The 22890-nt window shown below is 40.4% G+C and overlaps 2 protein-coding genes across 5 annotated transcripts; both read right to left on the bottom strand.

Annotated features, from left to right (window-relative positions):
- Positions 1 to 1926: 1926 nt before the first annotated feature.
- On the bottom strand, positions 1927 to 11763 carry LOC148413176 (b(0,+)-type amino acid transporter 1). 2 transcript variants are annotated; one of them, XM_088433992.1, is made up of 6 exons: positions 10977 to 11763; positions 7005 to 7138; positions 6545 to 6674; positions 5464 to 5588; positions 5282 to 5369; positions 1927 to 3903 (listed from the first exon to the last, which is right to left on the bottom strand). In XM_088433992.1, the coding sequence occupies exons 1-6, from the start codon at positions 11673 to 11675 to the stop codon at positions 3673 to 3675; spliced, it is 1407 nt and encodes a 468-aa protein (XP_088290118.1). In that variant the 5' UTR covers positions 11676 to 11763; the 3' UTR covers positions 1927 to 3672. The 2 variants fall into 2 exon arrangements, with proteins under 2 accessions (XP_088290118.1, XP_088290117.1); XM_088433991.1 differs by lacking the exon at positions 10977 to 11763 and adding an exon at positions 8107 to 8805.
- Positions 7123 to 21886, bottom strand: utp25 (UTP25 small subunit processor component). 3 transcript variants are annotated; one of them, XM_088433989.1, is made up of 13 exons: positions 21753 to 21886; positions 21415 to 21454; positions 20286 to 20457; positions 19992 to 20222; positions 19796 to 19884; positions 19270 to 19680; positions 17681 to 17897; positions 17398 to 17600; positions 16761 to 16943; positions 16125 to 16234; positions 14846 to 15091; positions 11992 to 12269; positions 7123 to 7138 (listed from the first exon to the last, which is right to left on the bottom strand). In XM_088433989.1, the coding sequence occupies exons 1-12, from the start codon at positions 21851 to 21853 to the stop codon at positions 12014 to 12016; spliced, it is 2259 nt and encodes a 752-aa protein (XP_088290115.1). In that variant the 5' UTR covers positions 21854 to 21886; the 3' UTR covers positions 7123 to 7138; positions 11992 to 12013. The 3 variants fall into 3 exon arrangements, with proteins under 3 accessions (XP_088290115.1, XP_088290114.1, XP_088290116.1); XM_088433988.1 differs by lacking the exon at positions 7123 to 7138 and having other exon boundaries at positions 11896 to 12269; XM_088433990.1 differs by lacking the exon at positions 7123 to 7138 and having other exon boundaries at positions 11896 to 12269; positions 19992 to 20210.
- Between the last annotated feature and the right edge of the window lie 1004 nt (positions 21887 to 22890).

Genomic DNA, 22890 nt, shown 5'->3' with positions numbered 1-22890 from the left:
ATGCATATGAGCAAAAGTTTCAAGATACAAAAAAAGTGCACTGCATGGTTTGTGACACAAAAGAAGAAAGAACTGCTGGTCAGTATATGTGTATACAGTGATCACTCACGACTTCACGCCTCCCCTATCGTGTAGATTTTATTTTTAATTAAAAAAAAAACTATATTGGAGAGAGATGCAATGTGAAGGTTTCTTGCATGCCAGACAGATGAGTTAACTATATTAAATGCACTTTACACAGACATTCCTCAGACGTCAAACTACTGCAGTACACATATTTATTTAAACGTTAAATGATTCAACCTATTACACTAACTGTGCTGTTATCCTTTCCCTTCACATCCCTTTGGCTGCAGTCTCACAGAGAGGCATGTTTATATTATCGGCGCCCAGAAGTCTAAATAAAGTGAAGCCTGTAGCTGACCAAACATGATAACAATCAGAGTTTACTCTTGAAACTCCAATTTATTACAAAAAAATGTCAGTAAAACCCTCTTCATTTCCGTCTCCCTATCAGCATGTGTGCGTTTCATGAAGGAGACGGGCACTCCTACCGGACACGTGATTGGCTCTAGGCACGACCATCAACCAATGTAGGCAGGAGTTGAAATATACTCCCGCCTAAACTCGGATGAAGTGCATAATATACAATTAAAAAAAGTAAAAAAATGACATAGCAGACTACTGGTCAGCATAGTAGCTGTGGTACATGTACGTGAAGTGCTCAATTTCCAATGAGCAGAAGAGAAGGTGAAAGCACAGACTACCTTCTCCTTCTTTCTGTGATGTTTAGAGCCTGAATGGAAAGGGGCACAAAGGAGAACTTTCAACTGTTTTTGGAAAATTAGTATTTAGCCTATATTAGTTTAAGATTATGTTATTCACTGACAATTGTTTTAACAAAGACCTTTTCACTAAACCATGCATGAGAAATATTTGTGCAGGGTAAGCGGACCCTGATAGGTTAGCAAGTTCAAGACACCCACTTTCCCTCTTTATGGTTTTTGCCTCCTTTCGGGTTGTAAATTTCCTCCACTCCAAATACTGATATGCATGTTTAACAAAGAACTGTTTGTCCTATGTGTTTAGGTCTGGTTTTCATCTTGTAGACGTTCACTCCCAATGAGTGAATAAGAATCTTCACTTTTACGCGTCCCTTCACACTCTCTTAGAGAACACACGACTGTTCCCGTAAGACTCGTGTCTTTTTGAAGCTTCAAATAAAGGAAACCTATGGTAAATACAAGACCATTTGATTTCCAGATTTTTATCTTTTCCGATTACATTGTAAAAATTCCACAACAGTAGTTTGGGGAAGAGATAGGCAAAGGCCAGAAGGAAAAATCATGTGTTGCTGTGACCTTCCTTGCTCTGCATCTTTCTATTTTATTCTACCTTTCTTATTATTATCTATACAAATTCCATACCTATAACGGTATTATTTTTAACATTGACGAAAAGAAAAAGCAATACAAACCAAGTTTCAACAACTGCTAACTACTTTTTTTTTTTTTACAGCATTTGTACAGGTTAAAGGTTTATTTAAACCAGTGATTGTCAAGTTTTTTTGCAGATTAATAGCAGATTAAGTCTCCACAGCTGTGTATCCATCTTTCTGTCATACAGTAAATAGTTTTACTGATATCATGCCGTCCTCTTGTAGTTACTGTTAGCATAAGCAAGCATTAAAGATAAAAGAACTGGGTGAAGGATCACGGAAAACCTTTACAACTTTACAGCTGCTAAAAGTCACCTCAACTACTTTGGAAGACAATGTATTATTTACTCCACTTAACCTGATTCTACCATTGTCCACAATGTAATGTGAGATATTACTTCCAGTATAAAATGTAAAAGAACCACTTTTATAGCAATGTGTCAACAATATATCTGAATGGGTTTTCAAATGATTTAATGTTGGACATTGTAAAAAGCTTTGAACAATGTATGGTAAAGATGAATGCTAAATATGTCTTCTCACTTTATGGCACCTATTACCAGCGTTTATTGCATCTAGCATGAATTGTACCAAGCTAGGAGCTTTCTTTTCCGCCCCTGGCAAGAGGAGTTGGATTATCTTTCAAAGGCATTTTATTCGGTGCAAATTACTTGCTTTGCACGATGCTCTGGTTACTTGCAAATAACCTGTGTGGTGATATTTTGCTTTGGGAGTTAATAAATAGGATGGTAAAGTATCGGCACATAAGACAAAGACCGCTTGTCTCCTTTGCCATTCACATGTAATGCTAGATTATGTTTACATTTGCACGCTAGCTTGTTAATTTTCTTTGTCTGCTTGTTAAAGAGGAAAGAAAATATGTTAAAATGTATTTTAAGCAGTATTTCACTGTATACGTTATTATACATTTTTCGATTTTTTTTTTTTTGTGTGTCTTGTTCTTGTGGACTCAATCTTGTCCCGTGGAATTTGTGTCTCACAGTGGCACCGGCCATCTGACCAAGCAACTGCCCGCAGCGTCTAACTGGTCGAATCTTGAGATTGCTGGACAGGCCATGAGCTATAGCAGTTCTTCTCAATTATATTTTGATACTCACTTGAGAGATTACTCAGATTACTTATGGACTCCTTTCATGGCTTGCCAAAATGCTTCCCCGCATGTGTTTTACATGATCCACAAGGCTTTTCACATTTCTCTGCTGATATGATAGTGAACGGGGACTGATCATGTTGCCTTCATGTGAACGCCCGTATTTTTTCTCCTTACCAATCAACCTATGCATGTGCGGCCCGAACCATGGTGCGTGCTTATTATGTTTTTTTTTAATTAATGGTGCAAAAGTCACTTGTGTGTCGAGCAACAACAAGAGCACTTGGTGAGTTTTACTTGGTTCTGCAAAATTTTTTCCACAAGTAATTTTTGCTGCATCATTATTTTATAGGGACATGCTACAAATTATAGACGTTACGATATAGCATTTTTCAATACAAGTACACTTTTGGACTACAAATATGAAATTATTTATACTCCTGCAAGAATTTGTTTTACAACTAGAAAATGTGCAATTCCTGAAGAAATTGCATGTGAAGACAAAAACGCTGAAGGGAGAGTGGTGAAATGATGTGGAATGTTAGAATGGCTTGAATTTGTGAAGTACTGTATTCTGAATATTACAAAGTTGGAACGGTTTGAATAGGCCAAATAATGTAGAAGATACAAGGGAAAAACTGAAAAAGGTGGAAATGTAGGAAACATTTGAATTGTGGTAAGAGGAAAATGGATACACCCATGGAATGGCGGGAATCGGGGGAATTGATTAAAGTTGGAAGGGGGTAAATCAGATGAGTAATGGCGAAGAAGGAAGGTTACAAAATTTTGGTGAGAACAGTGGGAATGAATGAGGAATTATGGCTAATAATAAATTGAATGTTAAAATATTAAAATTGAATGTGAAAATAATTGAATGATGTGTATGTGAAATGGAGAAGCTTCAAATGTAAGATGTTAAATATGCCATTGAAAAAGAATTATGAATTTATAATATTATTATAGGTGAAAATTATGGCATTATGGGAAAATATTTATATTTATGAATTGTTGGAACGATGGAAATCGCCCCCAAGGCGAAATGAATGAGTTAAATGTTGTGAATGTGCAATGTGTACATTACATACAGTACAGCATGAAAACCAAACAAATCTTTCGGACGACATCACAGGTTTTTCTCAGCAGGGGCGACTTGTAAAAACAGCTGCAGGAATACGGTCAACCTGGTTAACAGGCCTGGGCATAATTTGTAATGAATGAAAGGTATGTAGATGATGACCCCACTGAAGATAAATAAAGTCACATAAAGGTATTCGATCTGAGGATCGTCAATGATGGGGGCTAGCACAAGGAATACTGCCACGATGAGGACCAGTATGGGCAATATGATTGGTACCTGAGGAAAAAGGGGGAAACAGCACAGATGTTAAGTCATCCTTTTGCATTTTTTGTTGTATAATGTTTTATTTTACAAACCCAATTTCAATGAACTTTGGACATTGTGTAAAATGTCAATCAAAACAATACAATGATTTGCAAATCCTTTTTCAACCTACGTTCAACTACACACAGGATAAGTGATGTTCACACTGATAAACGTGTTAAATTAATTTTAAATGCTCATTAATTTTAACTGATGCCTGAAACATTCCCAAATATGTGGGATGAGACATGTCTGACACTATGTTAAATCAACATCCCAGAAAAAGATGTTTGCTTGGATAGCAGCATATGTTCATTTCAAACTGTGTATTTCTTTCAGAACATTTTAAAATGAGGACTGCAGCAGAGGGGCACCTCAGGGGACAGTGCTGGCCCCTCTTCTATTCACCCTAAACACCCCAGATTGGTGCTACAGCTCGGAGCTGTGTCGCGTCCACGGGCAGTGGTGATCAAGGGGACGTTGTAGGGAACTAAAAGTCATTCGGGGCGTAGATGGATAACAAGCTGCACTGGTCGTGCAACTCTTTTCCTGTAACATCTGCAGGAAACTCATGTGGATGTTCTACCAGAGTGTGGTCGCTAGTGTCTTGCTAGTGGCTGGTTAGCTGGTGCCTATCCCAGCTGTCTTCGGGCAGTAGTCGGTGGATACCCTGGACTGGTTGCCAGCCAATTGCAAGGCACACGGAGACGGACAACCAGTCATGCACCCAATCGCACCTAGTGACAATTAAGCACGTCCAATACACCTGCTTCGCATGTTTATGGAATGTGAGGAAGCTAGTGCGTAAACATGCAAACTCCAGACAGGAAGGCTGGCGCAAGCTGGATTTGAACTCGAGTCTCTGAACTGTGAGGCGGATGCGCTAAACCACTCTGTCACTGAGCTGACCACTCTCGATTTCAATCCATTAATTCCTTGTAGTTGCAAATTGAGAAATATTGGATTGTTGCTTATGCAGTTGTTTAGAGTGTTGATTTGATTGATCCGTCACCCCTAATACATCCCACACATACTGTGTTGTTGGTTTTACAGTTTTCCCCTTTTTGAAAACAACAAATTGAGACAAATGAAGACTTATAACATGTTTGTTGGACGGTGTATAATTATACATTTATCTCATATAAAACAATTTACTGGCACTGGCAGTATTTTCATATGGTTCTAAGTTCAAGCTAAATGAACCGCATGCAGCGAGCCATGGCAGCGGGAATGACCGGAATGCAGGTTGAAAATGATTTGTAAATCATTATAGTCTCTTCTTGTTCATGCTTTAGAATATGTTTCAAATTCATGGCATTTGGGGATTGTGGTTTGCCTGAGTGGCACTCACCCTGTAAGGCCTTGGGAGCTCTGGTTTCTTAATTTTGAGATAGAGGAGCCCAGATAAAGTGATGGCATAAAAAAACCAGGCGGTGAAACTTGCAAAGAGAAGAAATGATTTTTGGTAAACACTAAAACGTACCATGTGCATGTTTTTGAGTGACGAAATGGAAATTCTGAGCCTGTGTTCACCTGAAAAAGTTGACAATACTCTGAAAGTCTCCAGGGATGAGCACCAGCAAGGAGACAACAGTGGTGAAAATGAGTGCTGGAGATGGAGTCAGTCTGTGCACATGAGCCATGGACAGAATATCCGGCTAGAAAAAAACACATTATGAACTTATTAATCACAAGTCAAAACTGCGACAGTAGGGAAATGACAAAGTTTGACTGACTGAATTTTCAACCTAACCTAGAACTTGTATTTCACACCTTTTTCTGGGCGGGCCCCCTTTGTTTGTGCCTATGCACCACACAGCAGTTAGAGCAGCCACCTTTTTTGGAGTCCTAAGAAGGTGTGCTGGAAAACACTCCCCCTCAGGACTCCCTCGTTTTGCTGAGAGACTTCAATGCTCACATGGGAAATAACAGGGAGACATGGAGGGATATGATCAGAACTCGAGTGATGTTTTGTTACTGGACTACTGAGCTGGATATGGATATATGGATATAATGAAGACCATGTTCAAACCATCTTCATATGTGGCCAAGGCAAAAACTTGTGCATGAGAGGCCATGAAAAATAACTCCCGGGTGGCTTTGAGAACATTTTCATCCACCATTCATTTTCTTTGGGAACACGAGCGAGTGTAGGGAAACCAACATGCGTATTGTGCAGTGTCGGCTGTGTTACAGACTTGTATCAATCTTCAAAAGCAAAGCCCCCAGTTTAACGGTAAATCTGTGTACCCTACCCTCAGCTATGGTTCTGAACTTGGGATCGTGAGCAAAAGACCAAGATCCTGGGTACAAGTTGCCTGAATGACTTTGCGGGGTGTCCGGGCTCTCCCTTAGAGATAGCGTGAGACCCTCGGTCCTCTGAAGGGGACTCAGAGTTGAGCCGCTGCTCCTCTACATTGGCAGGAGTCAGCTGAGTTGGCTTACAGTTCTAGTTATTATGGACGCCTCCTGGATGCTGATCATACAAGGTCCAGCAAGGTACAAATTATTCTTTGACGCTTAAGATCTAAAGACTAAATCATGTCACAAACATGTTACCAAGAATCCAGTCAAAGATTTTCGATTATAGGGAAATAGATTTTAAGATTCTCACCATGTGTCCTTCTCGTGCAGCAACAAAGCACACGCGACCACCACTGAAGAATGTCCCGTTTAGTGATCCAAAAGCTGACAAAGCTGCAGCTATTGACATTATCCAACCCCAGGATCCTAACACCTTGTTCCTGTGGGGATAAAGGGTCTCAAGTTCATTGCAAAGCTTCCATGCCGTCCATTGTTGCTCATTCTAATTTCTACAAGGTTTCTTGAACAAAATGGCTTTTCACACACACGCAGGCACACAAACACACACACATATATATATATATATATATATATATATATATATATATATATATATATATATATATATATATATATAGCTTGGGATCAAACACAAAACTTCTGGGTTGGGAGCCGACCACTCTTCCACCGAGCCACGGAACCCCAAATGGGTTCAAGTATCGTTTCTGTACAGGAACAGAAGAGCAAGATGACGTATTGATGCTACACACCCCCATGTCACCGCGACTGCACTAGAGGAAATGAGCTCTTTAGGCGTCATCACTGTCAGGTAACTGACGTTCACCAGCAGATACAAGCCAGTCACCAGCGAGATGGCAATGACTACTGCTCTTGGAAGATTCACCTGCAATGGATAAAAGAACACAAAGAACTTGGTAAGACTTTTAAATACGGTAATTTAAATGTAATTGCAGGTGTTATTTGACCAAGACATCTGCAAGTGGTTCATTTGGCGTATCCTAACTTTATTCCATGGCTTTAACCCACATATGTTTCTTTATGCCAGTGTTTATTAATTAATTTTATACCATGTGGTTATTTTAATAGGTCATTTTGTTAGCACATCTGACTCACAGTTCCGATTGATATTTGGATCTTGGTTCAATTTTGTTTTGCTGGGGGACTTCATTGTTTACACGGACAATGATTCTAAGACCTGAAAGGCTGTGAATGGAAGTAACGCTGGCCTCTGTGATCTGAATCCAAACTGTTACTAGACTTCTGTTATAGATTTGTCTGTTCCAAACACCATGTTCAAACATAACGGCGTACACAAATGCACTTGGTACCAGGGCACCCTGGGCCACAATTAAATAATCGACTGCGGTCATGTCATTGGATTTGCAGCCACATTTTTTTTGACGTTTGGATGAAAAAAGGGGCGGAGCTGTCAACTGATCACCACTTGGTGTTGAGTTGGCTCAAATGGTGGGGGAGGATGCCCGTTAGACCTGATAAACCTGAATGTATTTTAAGGGTCTACTGCCAATATCTAGAACAGTATCCTGCCCAAGGAGTTTCAAACCTAATCTTCAGCAGAATATCTCCCATGTCACAAGGGGACATTGAGTCCGAGTGAATCGTGCCTCGGTTGTTGAGTTAGCCAATCGGAGTTGTAACCCTAAGGTCGGTAGGAAGAGAGAATGTGTGTGTGTGTTAAATAAAACTATACCAAAAACAGCTGAACATTTGATTGATACTTTTTTGCGGCATTCCAAGCAAAAACTTTAACAGAGAAAGACTTAGCTCGGTTCAAATGATTTTGGTCTCGTGCTGTATGTAAAGATAACATTTAACGCATAAAAGTCTTACTTCTGGATCTTTAAGCTCCTCGGTTAAATAATTCAAAGTATTCCAGCCATCATAGGACCACAAGCCCTGGTAGAAAGCAATGCCAAAGGAATTGACACCTAAATTGGTTCCTTCAAAGGCGTTCTCAAAGTTCCCCGTGCCTTTGTCAAAGAGCATCGCCACTCCTCCCAATATGATCACAATCAGTGCCAGCACTTTAACTACCATAGAGACCATCTGGATGATGGTTGCCAGGCGAGCGCTCAGACAGTTCACCAAGGCCAGAACGATGATCGCTATTGCAGCCGCGCACTTTACCACCAACTGTGGAGGGGGGCAGCTCGTGAAAAAGGGGGCCACGGCATATTCGGCGAAGCTGAGCGCAATTCCGGTGGCGCTGGCGGGTCTCATGACAGTGATGAAGCTGAAGACAAACGTGAAGGCCACCACTCTCCCTGCTGTCCTCAGCATGTAGATATATTCTGCGCCAGACTCTGGAATGACTGTTCCCAGTTCAGCGTAGCACAGCCCCCCCAGCATGGCTATCAAACCGCATGATACCCATATAATCAGGCTGGCCCCCGGACTGCCGATTGTGGAGATCACATACTGGGGCGATACGAAGATCCCGGAACCGATCATGGTCCCAGCAATGAAAGACACCGCTCCGAGAATTCCAACATCCCTCTTCAGTTGCAGTCCGTGCGTGTCGGCTGTCATCGTTGACTATACTTGACAGCGGAATACTGCAGCCTGGGATAAGCATTGGCTAATGATACATCTAAGTAAACAATGAAAGATTAACCAAGTGTTAAGGATGGCCACGTTAACATGTCAGGTAATTATCACATTGTGGCTCGTGGTAATAATTTGGTGCCGTGAGGTGCAATACAAACTAGCAAACTGCTAAACGCATTTACTTTGCTTGAAACAAATGTACATTTCAGAAGTCTTCATAAACATTTCACCATGATTAAAAGTGCCCCAAAATTGGACTTTTCAATATATGGGCCATTTCAGACTTTCTCTAATATGGGGTCATGAAAACAACTTCTGGACATTTAAGACATTAATTTGTCTTCTTAAATGTAAATTTGTGTTGTGAAATATGAATGTATTGCGGCTTTTGTTAATTTATTTCCTTAAATCGAAATTTGTTTCAAACTTTGGTCATTTGTTTGTAAATATGATGCAAATGTGTTTACGGTTCTTGTCATTTCTTTTCTGAGTTGTGAATTTGTTTCATGCAAAGTAAAAGTGTTTAATGATTTGTTATTTTGTTTTGAACTTCCCAGCCACCGAAAAAATCTGTAAAAAAATGATCACTTACTGCACCAATCAAACCAATGCTCATCATTTTAGTTTCAAACTCTTTAACATACATCTTACATTTACTTATTCAAAATAATCAATTCTGTCTAAACTGCTGTCAACCAATGTGTGTTACACCCCTAAATGAAAACTATGCCCAAAATGTTAATATTTTGCTCATGCATGAGTTTTTTTTAGGCTGTTCTATGTCTCTTGGGCATGTTTTCACAAACTTTAGATTGCCCCTTGGAGATGAAAATAATCTAAAATGTGAAACATATGCGTGTTGCTGCAATGTCTAGATGACTTCAGTATCACTTTACAATGCATTCAAAATTGAATTTGAAGGTGTTATAAAACTTTTAGCTGGTACATTTAACATCTAAACAGGTTTTATTTTAATGTTACAAAAGCCCCGTAGTCATATTTCCCATTACACATGAAAAACCAACACACAATGTTCCTGGTTATTTGTTCCATTGTGCCCTGTGTTGCGGCTACCAGATCCTATTTTTCGTTCAGCTCCGCTGTAGGCTAAGGAGGGGAAATCTATTTGTTTTACGCGCTTGGAATGACGACACGTCCACACACTTGCTCCGTCTCTTCCGGTTTATTGCTCGCCACATCACTGGTGACTCCAATAGTCACCTTTTGACTCCAATAGTCTTTCTGATGCCAGGTCGAGTAATTTCTGGGCTTTAACACAGTTTTGTTAGTTAATGCGACGTGCAGTACGCCGTGCGGTAAACAAAAGGATAGCCTTCCCCAACCTCACCCCACGACAAACTGAACCCAAAATGCAGGTGACAGGTGGGCACTAATTAAAGGCTTCCAATTGCGCACCACACACGCCCAGCGCCACACCCACGTCCACAATAACCAATAAACGAAAAACACAAATTTAAAGTGAACCAACCCCCATGAAGAATACATAGTAAAACAAAAAAATATAAAAGAAAGCATTATGGCTCCTACACCCTGCAATAGGCTGGCATTGGCAAAATTTGGTGACGTGTGAACCCTGGTGAACCAAGGCACTTTCAAGTGAAGCCTGCTGGCGAGTGGCGAACACTGTTACAACCACTTAAGCCAGCAAAGCTAAAGTGGCATTTTAATTTAGAATGCTGTTTTTGACTAAATAATTGTCGGCAACCTTTTTGGGGGGAAATTGACCCGGTTGGTATAAGGAGGCGTGCAATTTGCAGTTTTGACTTCAGTATAGCTGAAATGTAACAAATATACAGTACTTGTTGTCAAATTGAATCTGTTGGTGAATAAAAAGGGCACTTATGATTGGCTTAAATTATTTGTTTGTATATGCAAACATTTGTAATGGGGGGGGGGGGGGGGGGGGTCCTTGGAAAATTTGCCTTCTGAAAGGGGTCCCTGACGCCAAAATTTTTGAGAATCCTTGCTATAAAAACAATTTTTATTTTTTAAAAATATTTGAGGGCTCCAAGAGTGGGGGCTTTGTTGTTTTTTCGACAATCATGAAACGATTTGTAAGTTTACAGTGAAATTGCAACATTGAGGTTGGCATTACAGTATGCCAAAAGAAAAGACTGAATAAGTTACTGTACCTCTGGACGCTTTAATTCCTCTGTCACATAGTTGAGATTATTCCAACCATCAAATGCCCACAACCCCTGGTAGAAAGCAATCCCGATGGGATTGATGCCAACATTTGAGTTTTCAAAGGAGTCTTGAAAGTTTTCCGTGTGTCCTTTGGCGAGCATCACAGCGCCTCCCACTATGATGAGTGCCAGCGCCAGGACCTTGGCCACCATAAAAAACACTTGCACTGACATTGAAAAGCGAACGTTGAGGCAGTTTATTGTCGCTAAGGTAATAATTGCAGCTGCGGCCACACACTTCACTAGCAAAACCGGAGGCGCGCAATCCGAGTAGAAAGGGGCCACAACATACTGGGCGAAACTAAGCGAGATGCCGACCACGCCGGCGGGTCTGACGAATAACACGGAGCTGAAGACTAACAGGAAGGCGACGACTGGACCCGACGTCCTGAGGATGTAGATGTACTCTCCCCCCGATTCTGTGATGACGGTTCCCATTTCGGCATAGCAAAAAGAAGCGAGTATGACCAGCAGACCGCAGCACGCCCACACTACCAAGCTGGCTCCGGGGCTGCCGATGGTGGCGACCACAGTCTGAGGTGACATAAAAATCCCCGAGCCGATCATTGTCCCACCGATGAGGGAGACAGCTCCCATCAGGCCCACTTCGCGCTTGAGGCTGAGTTTTTGCGTCTCGTTTTCCATGATGGTCGATATAAGCTCGTCTGCCGTCTTGCGCCTCTCTTCTGACTGCAAAAACGCCAAGAATTCTGTGACCAAGGTCCCGCTAACAACGGTCTACAAGTTAATAATTAAATGAGCGGAAAAGAGATAGTTAGCTAAAAGTATGAAGACGGTATTACTGCGTGCACGTGGTTTCTACTGTACAAAAACTGTGTTAACAAGCCCACACAGATGACGTTCATAACACCTGTAACCCATTTATTTGCTGATCACGATGCTCTACAAAGTTTATGGACTTCAATGATTGATGATGCATCAATAAGCATTGAGGCCCAACCTCATTTAGGTGTCCAGTTCATTCAGGAGGATAGGGCTTCCCCTCCTGTGACAAAGAGGTGAAGGCTCTTGTTGGAGTGCAACATCTGTCCGGCTCGCTGGGCGCCGGTGATGGCAGCCAGTTTGTGGGCATCAAAGCGGGAGTACACGGCCGTGCATGTAAAACTGGCTTCCTGTCCCTGTGCCTCTGCTGTGAACATGTTACACACCTCACTGTAGAAGTGCGGGAAGGAGGGAAGGCCGTAAAATATCAGATTCTGGATCCCTTTGATGGTGTACCTGAACAGAAAAATGGAACAGACACATTTCAACATCCTATACAAACATATGTTGTCTAGGATACAACACTGGAATAACTAAGAAATATTGTATGGAGATGGAAAAGGAACGCCGCAAGATCCAAAACACACGGCACGGGCATTTAATTATCGCCCTCCAAAACGATGATACGATTTCCTCCCATTCTACAAAACTGATATGATTCATCTGCACCGTGACGCAGCATACTCGGGGGTAGAGTGGTCGTCTCCCAGCCAAAAGGCCGTGGCTTCGATAACCTGACCATCAAGACCATGTCTAAGTGTCCTTGAGCAAGACACTGAACCCCCAGTTGCTCTTGATGCTGCGTCATCACTAGGTAAATGACTAGTTCGTGGAAAGCGCTTTGAGTACCTAAGGTAGAAAAGCGCTATTCAAGTGAAAGTCCATTTACCATTTACTAACGTTAAACATACAGCGGCTCAGCAACTCAAAGACAATCTGATGGCAACAAAATTGGCTTTTCAATAATCATTCAAGTGGACAAAACTGAAGGCCAAAGAGAGCGTGCTTTTCAGTGGCTGCAAACAAAAGGTAGCAATGCTACAAATAAGCCATCAAGTACCGTATTTTTCAGAGTATGAGCCGCAACTTTTTTCTAATGATTTGGGCACTGTGGTTTATAGTCCAGTGCAGCTAATGTGCAGTGTTTTTGCTGGCCACCAGGTGGCATTCCACCAGGAATAGAAATGTGTGATCTGTCAATTTGTGGAACAACAATGAAATACAGCTGAAAATATGTGAACAATGTCTGTCTTCAAAAAGTTTTACAAAAAAATTAAAAATATAAAAATTATGTATAAAATAAATAAGAGCTTGTAAAAAAGTTTGTGGTGTGTAATTTGATGTATGAATTAAGTGCAATGTGTTTATATGTTGATGTTTTATAGGTTTTAAATAAAAATGAAGAAAAAAAGAAAAAAGGTAAAAAATGACCAGCTTTCTGCGTAATGTCTTATGTTCTGACCTGCAGATTATAGTCCAGTGCAGTTTATCCGTATTATTTTGCTCAATTTTTGCTGGTGCGGCTTATAGTCAGAAAAATATGGTAACTCATATTAATGGTAACCTTTATGTTTTATTGCTTTCTAGTTAGCACTATTTTAAACTTGGATCAAAAGACTTTTTTTTTTAGACACATTCCTACAAATTACCACGTGACTTTAAAAGTCTCAATTGGACCCAACCCTTCCTTGCATTGCATTTTGGGTTCATCTGAGCCCCATTGCCAATTGGCTAGTGAGTCACTGCTTATACCAGGTTTTCTAGATGCTTCACAAGTCAGGTGATTGCAAATAAAAATTTTGCGACTGTCTATGTACTCGTGGGATGGTCACCTGGGAAGATAGATGAAAACAGATCTTTTTTTATTGCAGAACATATAAGTGACAATCATTAACTGTGTTAAGCACTATCACTGGCAAACAAAAGCTCAGTTGAATCAAACCCATTCAGAGGTCAAATAGGGCATTGAAAGTAGAAATATATAATTGACAATGTTACGTCCTAGTCATTCAAATTATTTGAACTGATTTTCCTTTTTCGATGTTTTGACTCTTTCAGTGCAAAGTGTTATCGTATAAGGAAACCTCTAGAGTACCAGAATTTTCAGCATTGTCACTCATTTTTCAAGGCCGACGGAATATTGTGTGCTGTGTCTATGTAAACATGGACGGTATCATATGAAAGATTGCGTTCTATTCATTACTTAGAATTACAAGTAAGTAATGACGGTGTTGTATGTATGGCAACGCTGACATCCAATGGTTGCAGTTATCACTACAGTGCTAAATAGGCTTAAAATTAGATAAGCGCTAGTCTAGGGTGTCAGCTGCCCTCCACAAAAAACGGATTTGACGAGAATTTTATTATTTATTATTTTTACTACTGTTTTAAAAGATGAGAATTCTCATCCATGGCACTGAAAGAGTTCATTTAAATTACTCCAAGCTGGAAGTTTGCAACATAAAAAACTGAGGTGTGTGGTGGTTATGCCCACGCAGCTTTGAGAGATGTTTGCATGTATAAGTTAGGACACATTCATCAGTGCTGTGCCTCACATACAGTAGCTTTAAGATTAGTGGAAGCAACAGTTTTCTCAAGTTATTTTTCCATTCGAGGAATTCCACTGCAGCACAAGCAGCTCGTGGTTGCTGCCCAGCTCTCTTTGCACCCGACCCCTTTGGCCCCTCCCACAGGTGTGGTAGGACGGAACGGAACTTCGGCAGGCGGATCGGTGCAGCGTCCGCAGTGATGCGGACTCTGTACCGTGCTGTCGTGGTAAAGAAAGAGCAGAGCCCAAAGGCAAAGAGAGTCCCTAGTGAGGTGTCCCGGGCATTTTCCACCGAGTGGAGGCCTAGGGAGTACTGGAGAGACTATATCTCTCGGGTGGCCGGGGAACACCTGGGGATCCCCCTGGACGAGTTGGATGAAGGGGCCCGAGAGAGAGAAGTCTGGGTTTCCCTCTGTTGCCCCCACGACCCGACTTCGGATAACGTAGCAGTTAATGGATGGATGGATGGCACTGGAGCACTCACCTCTTGTAGAAGTGGAAGCGTTCTGTGAAGAGCATGAACTGTTTATCGCCTTTCAGGAAGAAGTGCCTTGCTCGAGCCACCTCCGATTTGCTGGAATACTCGCAAATACTTGCAAAGTTCATCTCCTGTTTCTTCATGTAGTTACGCAACCGGACGTAGTCAAAGTAAGACGGAATGTAGATCAGCGTGTGCGACATGACTGAGTCCTTGTACTGAGGTAGCACATTATCCACAAAGAACTGAAACCTATAGGAAGCAGAGACAACAACAACAACAAAATCCAATCAAATAAACTTTTGAAAAACAAACAGGACTGTGTGGATTTTCTTTGGGTACACCGGCTTACTCCAACATTTGAAAAACATGTTTCTTTGATTAACTGAGGATTTTAATTCATTCCAAAGTTTGAATGTGTACAAAATCCAGTATCCATTATCAATAGCCGCTTATCCTCACAAGGGTCGTAGGCTTGCTTGCTTAATATTGACGAGAATTTTATTTTTTATTAAGCTGACTTCGGGCATTAGTTGGGGGAGACCCTGAGCTGAACTTTTTTGGAGCATGGAAGCAAGCCAGAGCGCTCAAAGAGATGCCATATGGCCTCGGGGACAACATGCAAACTCCACACATGAAGGCCGAAGCGAGCTGAATTCCAACTTGGGTCCCTTAACTGTGAGGCGGACTTGCTAGCCAGTGCACCACCGAGCCGCCTTATGTGTATAAATGTAGAATGTTTTTAGGGACAAGCATAAAAATATTATTTCTGGCCGTTGTCCATAATGTTGAATTGAATCAATCTTATGGCAGTTGTGTAAATATGTCAGAGGGTGAAAATAGATGTACAACTTGTTTGCTGGGCTACAAAACAATTGAAGCTGGGGGTAAAATAATTAAATATTCACATTATTACGGTGAGTTATAAATATTTTAAAAGCATATTTATCCTCAAAAACCACTGCCTCAATTTTGGGAGTGTATGTCTGGAACTGCAGCCGGAAAACGTGACAGGAAGTCGGATGGCCATTTATTAAATAGTTAGGTAGGTAGCTAAATTATGCATTTAACCGAAATTTATGTAAATGAATAGGGATGGCACAGCTACTAACAGGAAAGATATTTTGCTATAGGGAAAGACACAAAGCAAGCACAAGGACACGTTTTTCTTCACTCTTATACTGTCTCAAGTAGTTTTTGCTATCTGAAATCAACGTAAAAAGCATTAGTCCAAGTACTTTTCTAATGTCAAATTTGAGACAATTGTCATGATAGTTCACCTTACCGTGCATCATGATTTAGGAAGCTATCAGAGGGGAACATCTGGAAGACATGGGGAAGTTGAACAAGCACTTGGCATATGGAACCTGTTGTAGGAATGTTCTTAACCATGATCTGAGGAAAAACAAATTATGAGAATATAATTCAAGTATAAATGAAGCACAGTAAATTCATTCAACAAAAATATGAAACTATGAAAGTGTGATTTGATACTACTTTACATAGTGATTGCCAACCCATGGCACCTCAGTGGGCAGTGAGAAATTATCTAACATCACATAATTTGTCCAAAAATGTATAGATAATCTTTTCAAAGGTATCCTTGTTCATTTTTACAAGTAGTACATGGTGAAGGCAGAAGAACGAAATGCTCTTTCATTAGATGGCATTAAGTACAATAAGGATGTGCATTCACAACAATTACATAATAATTTATGGTTTATTAAACAGGCAAAGAGATATCAAACTCAGTCTATCCGTTTGTATTTTGTTTGCTGGTGTGCTGTGCCATTTCGTTGTTGTAAAATTGGTATCTTGACTCAATAAAGATTGTGAAACACTACTAAAAAACACAGTAACCAATATGTCTACTTGGGTCTGTTGAAAAAAATACAAATAAAAGGCCAATGAAAGGAGGCACCTGTCCGCGGTAGTTGACGCACTGTTTGGTGAGGATGTTGTTGATCTGAGGGTCCGGGATGGAACTAAACACAAGTGTTTGCCGATAATGTTTGGCCCAGTTGTTGAGATTCCACATTCGCACCCTTGAGAAGTCCACTCCGTGCGACTCCTGTGGCTGCAGGTTCATGTGTTTCATCACATGCTGGTGAGAGAGAACAGATGGCCATATAAGGTACGGGTGCAGAATAAGCAAGGAATGCTTAGAAATGCATCGGAGAAGGAAATATGTAATACTGCGGAAGTGTTTAGGGTGAGAAATCAACATTGGAACATGGTTAAAATGTTGACTTATCATGCTACGGCCCCTTAAAAAACAAACAAAAAAAAATACAATTTACTGTCAATCAATAATACTCAACGTAATCTACCGGTAGTTGCAAAAATGTCATTTAGTCATAGTTATTTCCTTAATGTTTCAGCAGATTTTGTTTAAACGTATACATCTCGAAAACACATTTGTGACAGCTATGCAAGTGACTGGCCCGGGCTTCTCTGCTTTGGGTTGCTGATCTCGTGAGCCGAATGAGATGCAAGAAAAAAGATGGATGGATATAAATGTCCAAAAGTTGAGAGGGCTTGTTCTTTCCATTTCCTACCAGGACGTGTTCCCAGTTCTGCATTAAGAAGACATCCGCCTGGTCTACAACTAGTATCTGGATGGAGGAGAGGAAGTCATAGTCCCTATTATAATCTCCTTCGACTCCGATTACGGTGCGGAGGCCCAGCGGAGAAGCAATGATGATGTCTGATGAGTAGAAGGGGGCATAGAGGCGCATGTTCCCTTTGATTATGGAGACACCTGAAGAGAGACAGCAAGTTCAGCATCAGACAAAAAAACAAAAACAAAAAACAAGGGAATCTTTTTTGCTTGAGCATCACCTATCCTGAAGTGATCGTCCACATTGCCATTGAATATGGCGTGGTAATCGTCCGGTCTGCGCCGTTTGGCCGGTTTGTCATCAGGGGCCTGTCCAAACTCGTCTTTGAATCGCTTCTTATTGCTGACCACCACCTTCTTGCCCCTGCTCTCCAGCAAACTGATGAGCGTTTGCACAATATGTAGAACTCCATCTCGGAACGGCACAAGAATCAGGACCTGCCGTGTTAGAAAAATGCACGCATCAATGTCACAAACCATTCATTTAACGCAAAGATTCATTCATCCACTCATTCATCCATAGGTCTTGCATAGCACTTGTCCTCATTGGGGGCACGAGTTAGCTGGAACTTATCCAAGGCCCATCCTTAAAGAGCAGGTCAACCTCAAAAATGTCTTTTTAATGATAAATGTAGCCTCACCAGTCTAAACACAACTGTTTGATGATGAGGGCATCACAGTTGCTTAGGTAAAAAGCATAGAACACAGATGAGATGTCATCGATCATTTACCTGAGCAACTGTGATTCCATTTTCAGGTGCCTAAAAGTGGCAAAATGGCCACGCCCAAAGAGATGGATAAAAACAGGTGGATTCCACAAACACAATCAGAATGAGACCATATCATATATTTTGTTGTTGACTTATTTAAGACTTAAAGGGTGGTGGCATTGAAGCACACACACAAACACACATGCATATCTCATTAAAGCATTTCTGGAATGCCTAATTTGCAGTTGAAGGTCATTCATGCTTTTTCTCCACTTGTTTTCTCCAGTGTTGGAAGTTAAGAGTAATCATAGGCTATACTTAAAATGGGAGTCAAGTCAACAATGTTCTTTACAATGTGTTTTATGCGGGCCCAACTCGTCTACTTGTGGGTCTAATGATGTTGAATTGATGTAATATAAATTACAGAGCTAAATCCACCCATTTGCATCCATCTCAGAGGGGTGGATGGTTTGCCTTGCCTTGATTTCGAATGAAAATGACATCACAGTGCTAAGAACTCGGCTTGCAAAGGTCACATGCCCAAACCTAGAAAACAGGTGAGCCATGATTGGTTGTTAACTGAGGCCTTGGGCACTGGGATGTCATTTTCAGTTGACAACAAGTGGCAAAAAAGCCACATCCTGTGGTGCGCAAAAACAGGCTAGGTTATGTGGCCACACAAATGAGCACACCCTCTTATAACTGGAACGCGACTGTAATCAGAATCATCAAGATACACCATTTTTGTTAAATTGGAGTCTGCAGACACCTTGGTTATTAGTCATTTCTGAACACGGGCACACCCTTAGAAGTGGATATACATATCAGCTGACTATTTTTTGTTCCTCTCTTGTATTCCAAGTGGGCGATGTAGGTTATTGGTCATATTAATGAGGTAAAAAGTTAGGAACTGAATTATCTCGGTCCTAAAACCTGGCCTTTGAACATGGGTGTGTAGACTTTTTATAGCCACTATAGCTACATTCAATGCCGTTTCCAAACTAAAAAACAAACAAACAATACTTTAGAGTTTGATCACCCCGCCTGTAAATGAAGTTTGAACCAAGTATGAGTTGGATGTAGCAAGTATTTAACTGTACCTTGGGCCGGGTTAGACCTTGGTCTCTTGGTTCCTCTTGCAACATTTCTCCATGCTTAGCCTGCTGCTGGAGCTCTTTGAGCTGAGCGTTGTGAGCCAAGACGCATGAGTTGGCTTTCAGCACGTTGTTGAGAACATGGAGGCAGTAAGCGCTTCGAACCTGCCGCCCCACCTTCAAAGGGCAGCTTTCTGAGTAGTAGAGGTCTTTGTATGTTCCCATGAGAGCCAACAGCTCCAATTGGAGAGGACTTGTTTCCTCAGATTCCGCCTTGGTGTTTCCAGACATGTTTAGATTCTTCCAACTGGTTTCCAAGAGTTTGTGGAAGGCTGGGAGCTCAGTGTCTTTGTAAGAGCCGATGGGGCAAAACCTCTCCAAGGGAGTGATGCAAAGAAGTGAGCCAAATTTCGGCCACTGGGTTCAGTAGAGGAAAATGTGGAATAAACAAAAACAACAAAAGTACATAATAATTATTCAAAATACTGGTATTTAAAGGCACACTGTGCAGTTTCCATCAAAATGAGAGTACCGTGATCTGGGCCTTGGCTCTGCTTCCTGATGTAATCTTTTGCACATCATCTTCACTCAGCTCTGTGCCCAAATGCTGGCAAAACATATCTAGAAGTACAAAGCACCTGTAAGTATTTTATTTCAAGTTCTGAAAACATCGAATCAGTTTGACCGACTTGACATATCACTAGGAAAACCTGATTTTTGCTCTTCACCTTTGTCAGCAACATCATTGTCCTCTTGACCTTTTTCATCAATCAGGTTGGTCTCCAAGCAGAATTGGGACTCGTTCTCTTTGTCTATGAATTCCTCTCCTGCTGCCTCCTCCCCCTTTCCTCCTGATTGAGAAAGCACGACTCCAGAATCTTCCTCCTCCTCCTCTTCCTCACTAGCATCTTCATCACCATCATCTTGGTCAACACCATCAGAGTTCTCTGCAATCACAACTGTTATTACAATTGTAATGTACATGTTTAATTTCCATATGCTAAATTTTACTATTAGCGTGCCTTCATCAACAAGCTCCTCTTCTTCATCAGTGCTCTCCTCCTCACTTTGGTTGTCGTGGATGGGTTGACTAAGGTTCGAAAGAAGTTTCTGATAAGCCGTTTTCTGCTCAGGTTCCTCCTCTTCCTCCTCCAAATCATCCAGCTCAGCGTCAGATGCTTCTGGGCTTGGTACCTTAATTGTAAAAGATCAGCATGCATATATCGGCCGTTATAAAACTGGAAGGACATTTTCTTTGTTCTCGACAAAATTTCAATTCATCCAACAAAAAATCAAAACCAGTGTTGTGGAAATGGAAATAGTTGGTTCTGACACAAAATGTAAGTATAGCTGCAGTAAAGGTGACTCCTAAATATTTAAAATACTAAATAGCACCCATAAAATATCTTTGTCTCTCCTTCTTCATAACATATTACAAATAAAATAAGCCTTGAATTAGACATTAGTTTATATGTCTTCGTTGTAATTGTTAAACTGTTTTATTACAGATTTGTTTTAAATACTTGTAACTATGCACACAATGTGTGTCCCTCAAAATGATGATCTAGGAAAACAATCTAGGGAGGAAAGAAAAAAAAAGAAGCGGTATCTCACTCAACAAAAAGTACCAAGTGCCAAAATCAGTTGTCATCATGACTTTCATTTTTCAATTTCACCCTTTTTTGCTTTTATGAAATGTGTTACTCTAACCTACATAACCCTCTTACGCGGTTATGAGATTTTTTTTTAAATTCGATCGCAAAGTTTACTCTCGACCAATGAGCATTGCGCATCCAGCATGTACTCAAGCAGAAATGTCAAAATTAGCATTGATTTGCAAAACTGTTACTGTTATTTGGTCCCATATTACGTTCATCAAATTAACATTCAAATAATATGCAACTTGGTTTTGTTTTGAGTTGTTCATCAAGCAATTTTAAGGAATATATTTTTCCATATATATATTTTTTTCTTAAAAATATAGCAAAACAAACCAAAACTGCTGGTAGCCTAAAATGCCCTCCAATTTTGAAACGGAGAACATCTAAATGGATGTTAATGTAAGACATGGGATGCGATGAAAGCAGCTCAGAATGCACGTGGAAACGTTATCTGAGAATTACGGGAGAGAAGAGGGGCATAACCACTCACCAGTTCCACTATTTGTGTCCGTTCAGATTTTTCATTGACTCTGTGAAAAGAACACACCAAAGAAGAATGTTAGGTGGAAGAAAATAAACCACCGATTTGGCAGCATCCGGGAAATTCTCACCAATTACAAAAAAACCCCTCTATCAAATATGCTTAAATTCCAAATCGTTGCACGAAGCTCACAGTGAATATTGTAATTTGCGGTGACTATTTTATAAAACACTTTCCATTTAGGTGCGAATAGAAACCACCAGCTTGCTCCATGGCTTTAGCTCGTCCAAGTAGTTGACTAAATATCCTCCACTTTTCGCATACTAGACGTTTTCGATGCAACGTACACGTCGTGAAATGGATGTTCCTCTCCAAACTCTTTCAAGTGTTTCTTCTGTTTTTTGGACAGACTGCTAAAAAGATGCTTGTTGTGCCTTCGTTTCCCCATGTTGACACTCCACCGCACGTGTAGCTGCAACTTCTTTATTGGTTAATCTCAAATAAAGACGTGCTACTGCCACTCATAGCACCGGAGTGGAACTACAGGTCGAACTAAAAGGGAGCAGCGTATTATTACGTTTACTAAGCCAAGAAACACATTCTAATTGGGGGGGAGGGGGATCCAGCACACCATCAAACAACAATGTCTCAATGGTGCATACACAGGTTAATTTGGTTTGAAATGATTTCCTGCAGCACAGTCGTTGATCCGTCATGGCACACTAGTTTGGAATGACCTACTTAAAGGGAAGTCATATCAAACATTTTCACAGAAATAATATTTATTAAGCTTGAATGAATTAATTTATTTGAACACGTATTTATTTACCATGGGCTACAAATTGTGACATATGCCTTTCTTTTTGATTTTTTTTAACCTTTCTTTCTGATTTAATTTCAAGGGGTGGCCATTTTTCCATTTGCCGTTGATTAAAATTTGGATCTGTTTTATCAAACTTTAGATCCTTTCAAACTTCATTTGTATTAGGCCACAAAAAATAATCATCCTGAAGTGTCCTCTTTTGGATCATAGAAGAAATGTGTTGATCAAATCAAATGGAAAATGAATCACTTAATTATTAATTTTAAATAAATATTTTTCCATAAACAATCATAAATAGAAAGTGTCAGATCTGTGTATAGTAATGATAAATAAACATTTGTCAACAGAAAAATATTTCAGCATCGTGGTTGCAGTTTTGCGGTTACCAAAGAGATCTGTTCACAAAAATAAATCATTAACTTAATTATTAATAATATCTGTCCACAGAAAAGAATCAACATCAAGTGTCATACCTGTTAAAAATAAAAAAATAAAATAAATAATTATAAATACATATTTGTCCACTGATAAATATTTAACATAAAGCATCCACTTTTGGGGTTACAGAAGAGATCGGTTCACAAAAAAAATCATTAACTTAATTATTAATAAAGATTTTTTTTCACAAAAAAATAATCAACAGTGTCAGACCTGCTCTCAGA

Source organism: Hippichthys cyanospilos, chromosome 14 (genome assembly GCF_059441005.1).
Source record: "Hippichthys cyanospilos isolate Australia breed blue-spotted pipefish chromosome 14, RoL_Hcya_1.0, whole genome shotgun sequence".
NCBI lineage: Eukaryota > Metazoa > Chordata > Actinopteri > Syngnathiformes > Syngnathidae > Hippichthys > Hippichthys cyanospilos.
Note: the sequence above shows the minus strand (reverse complement) of the source record. Positions and strands in the feature narration are given on the sequence as shown.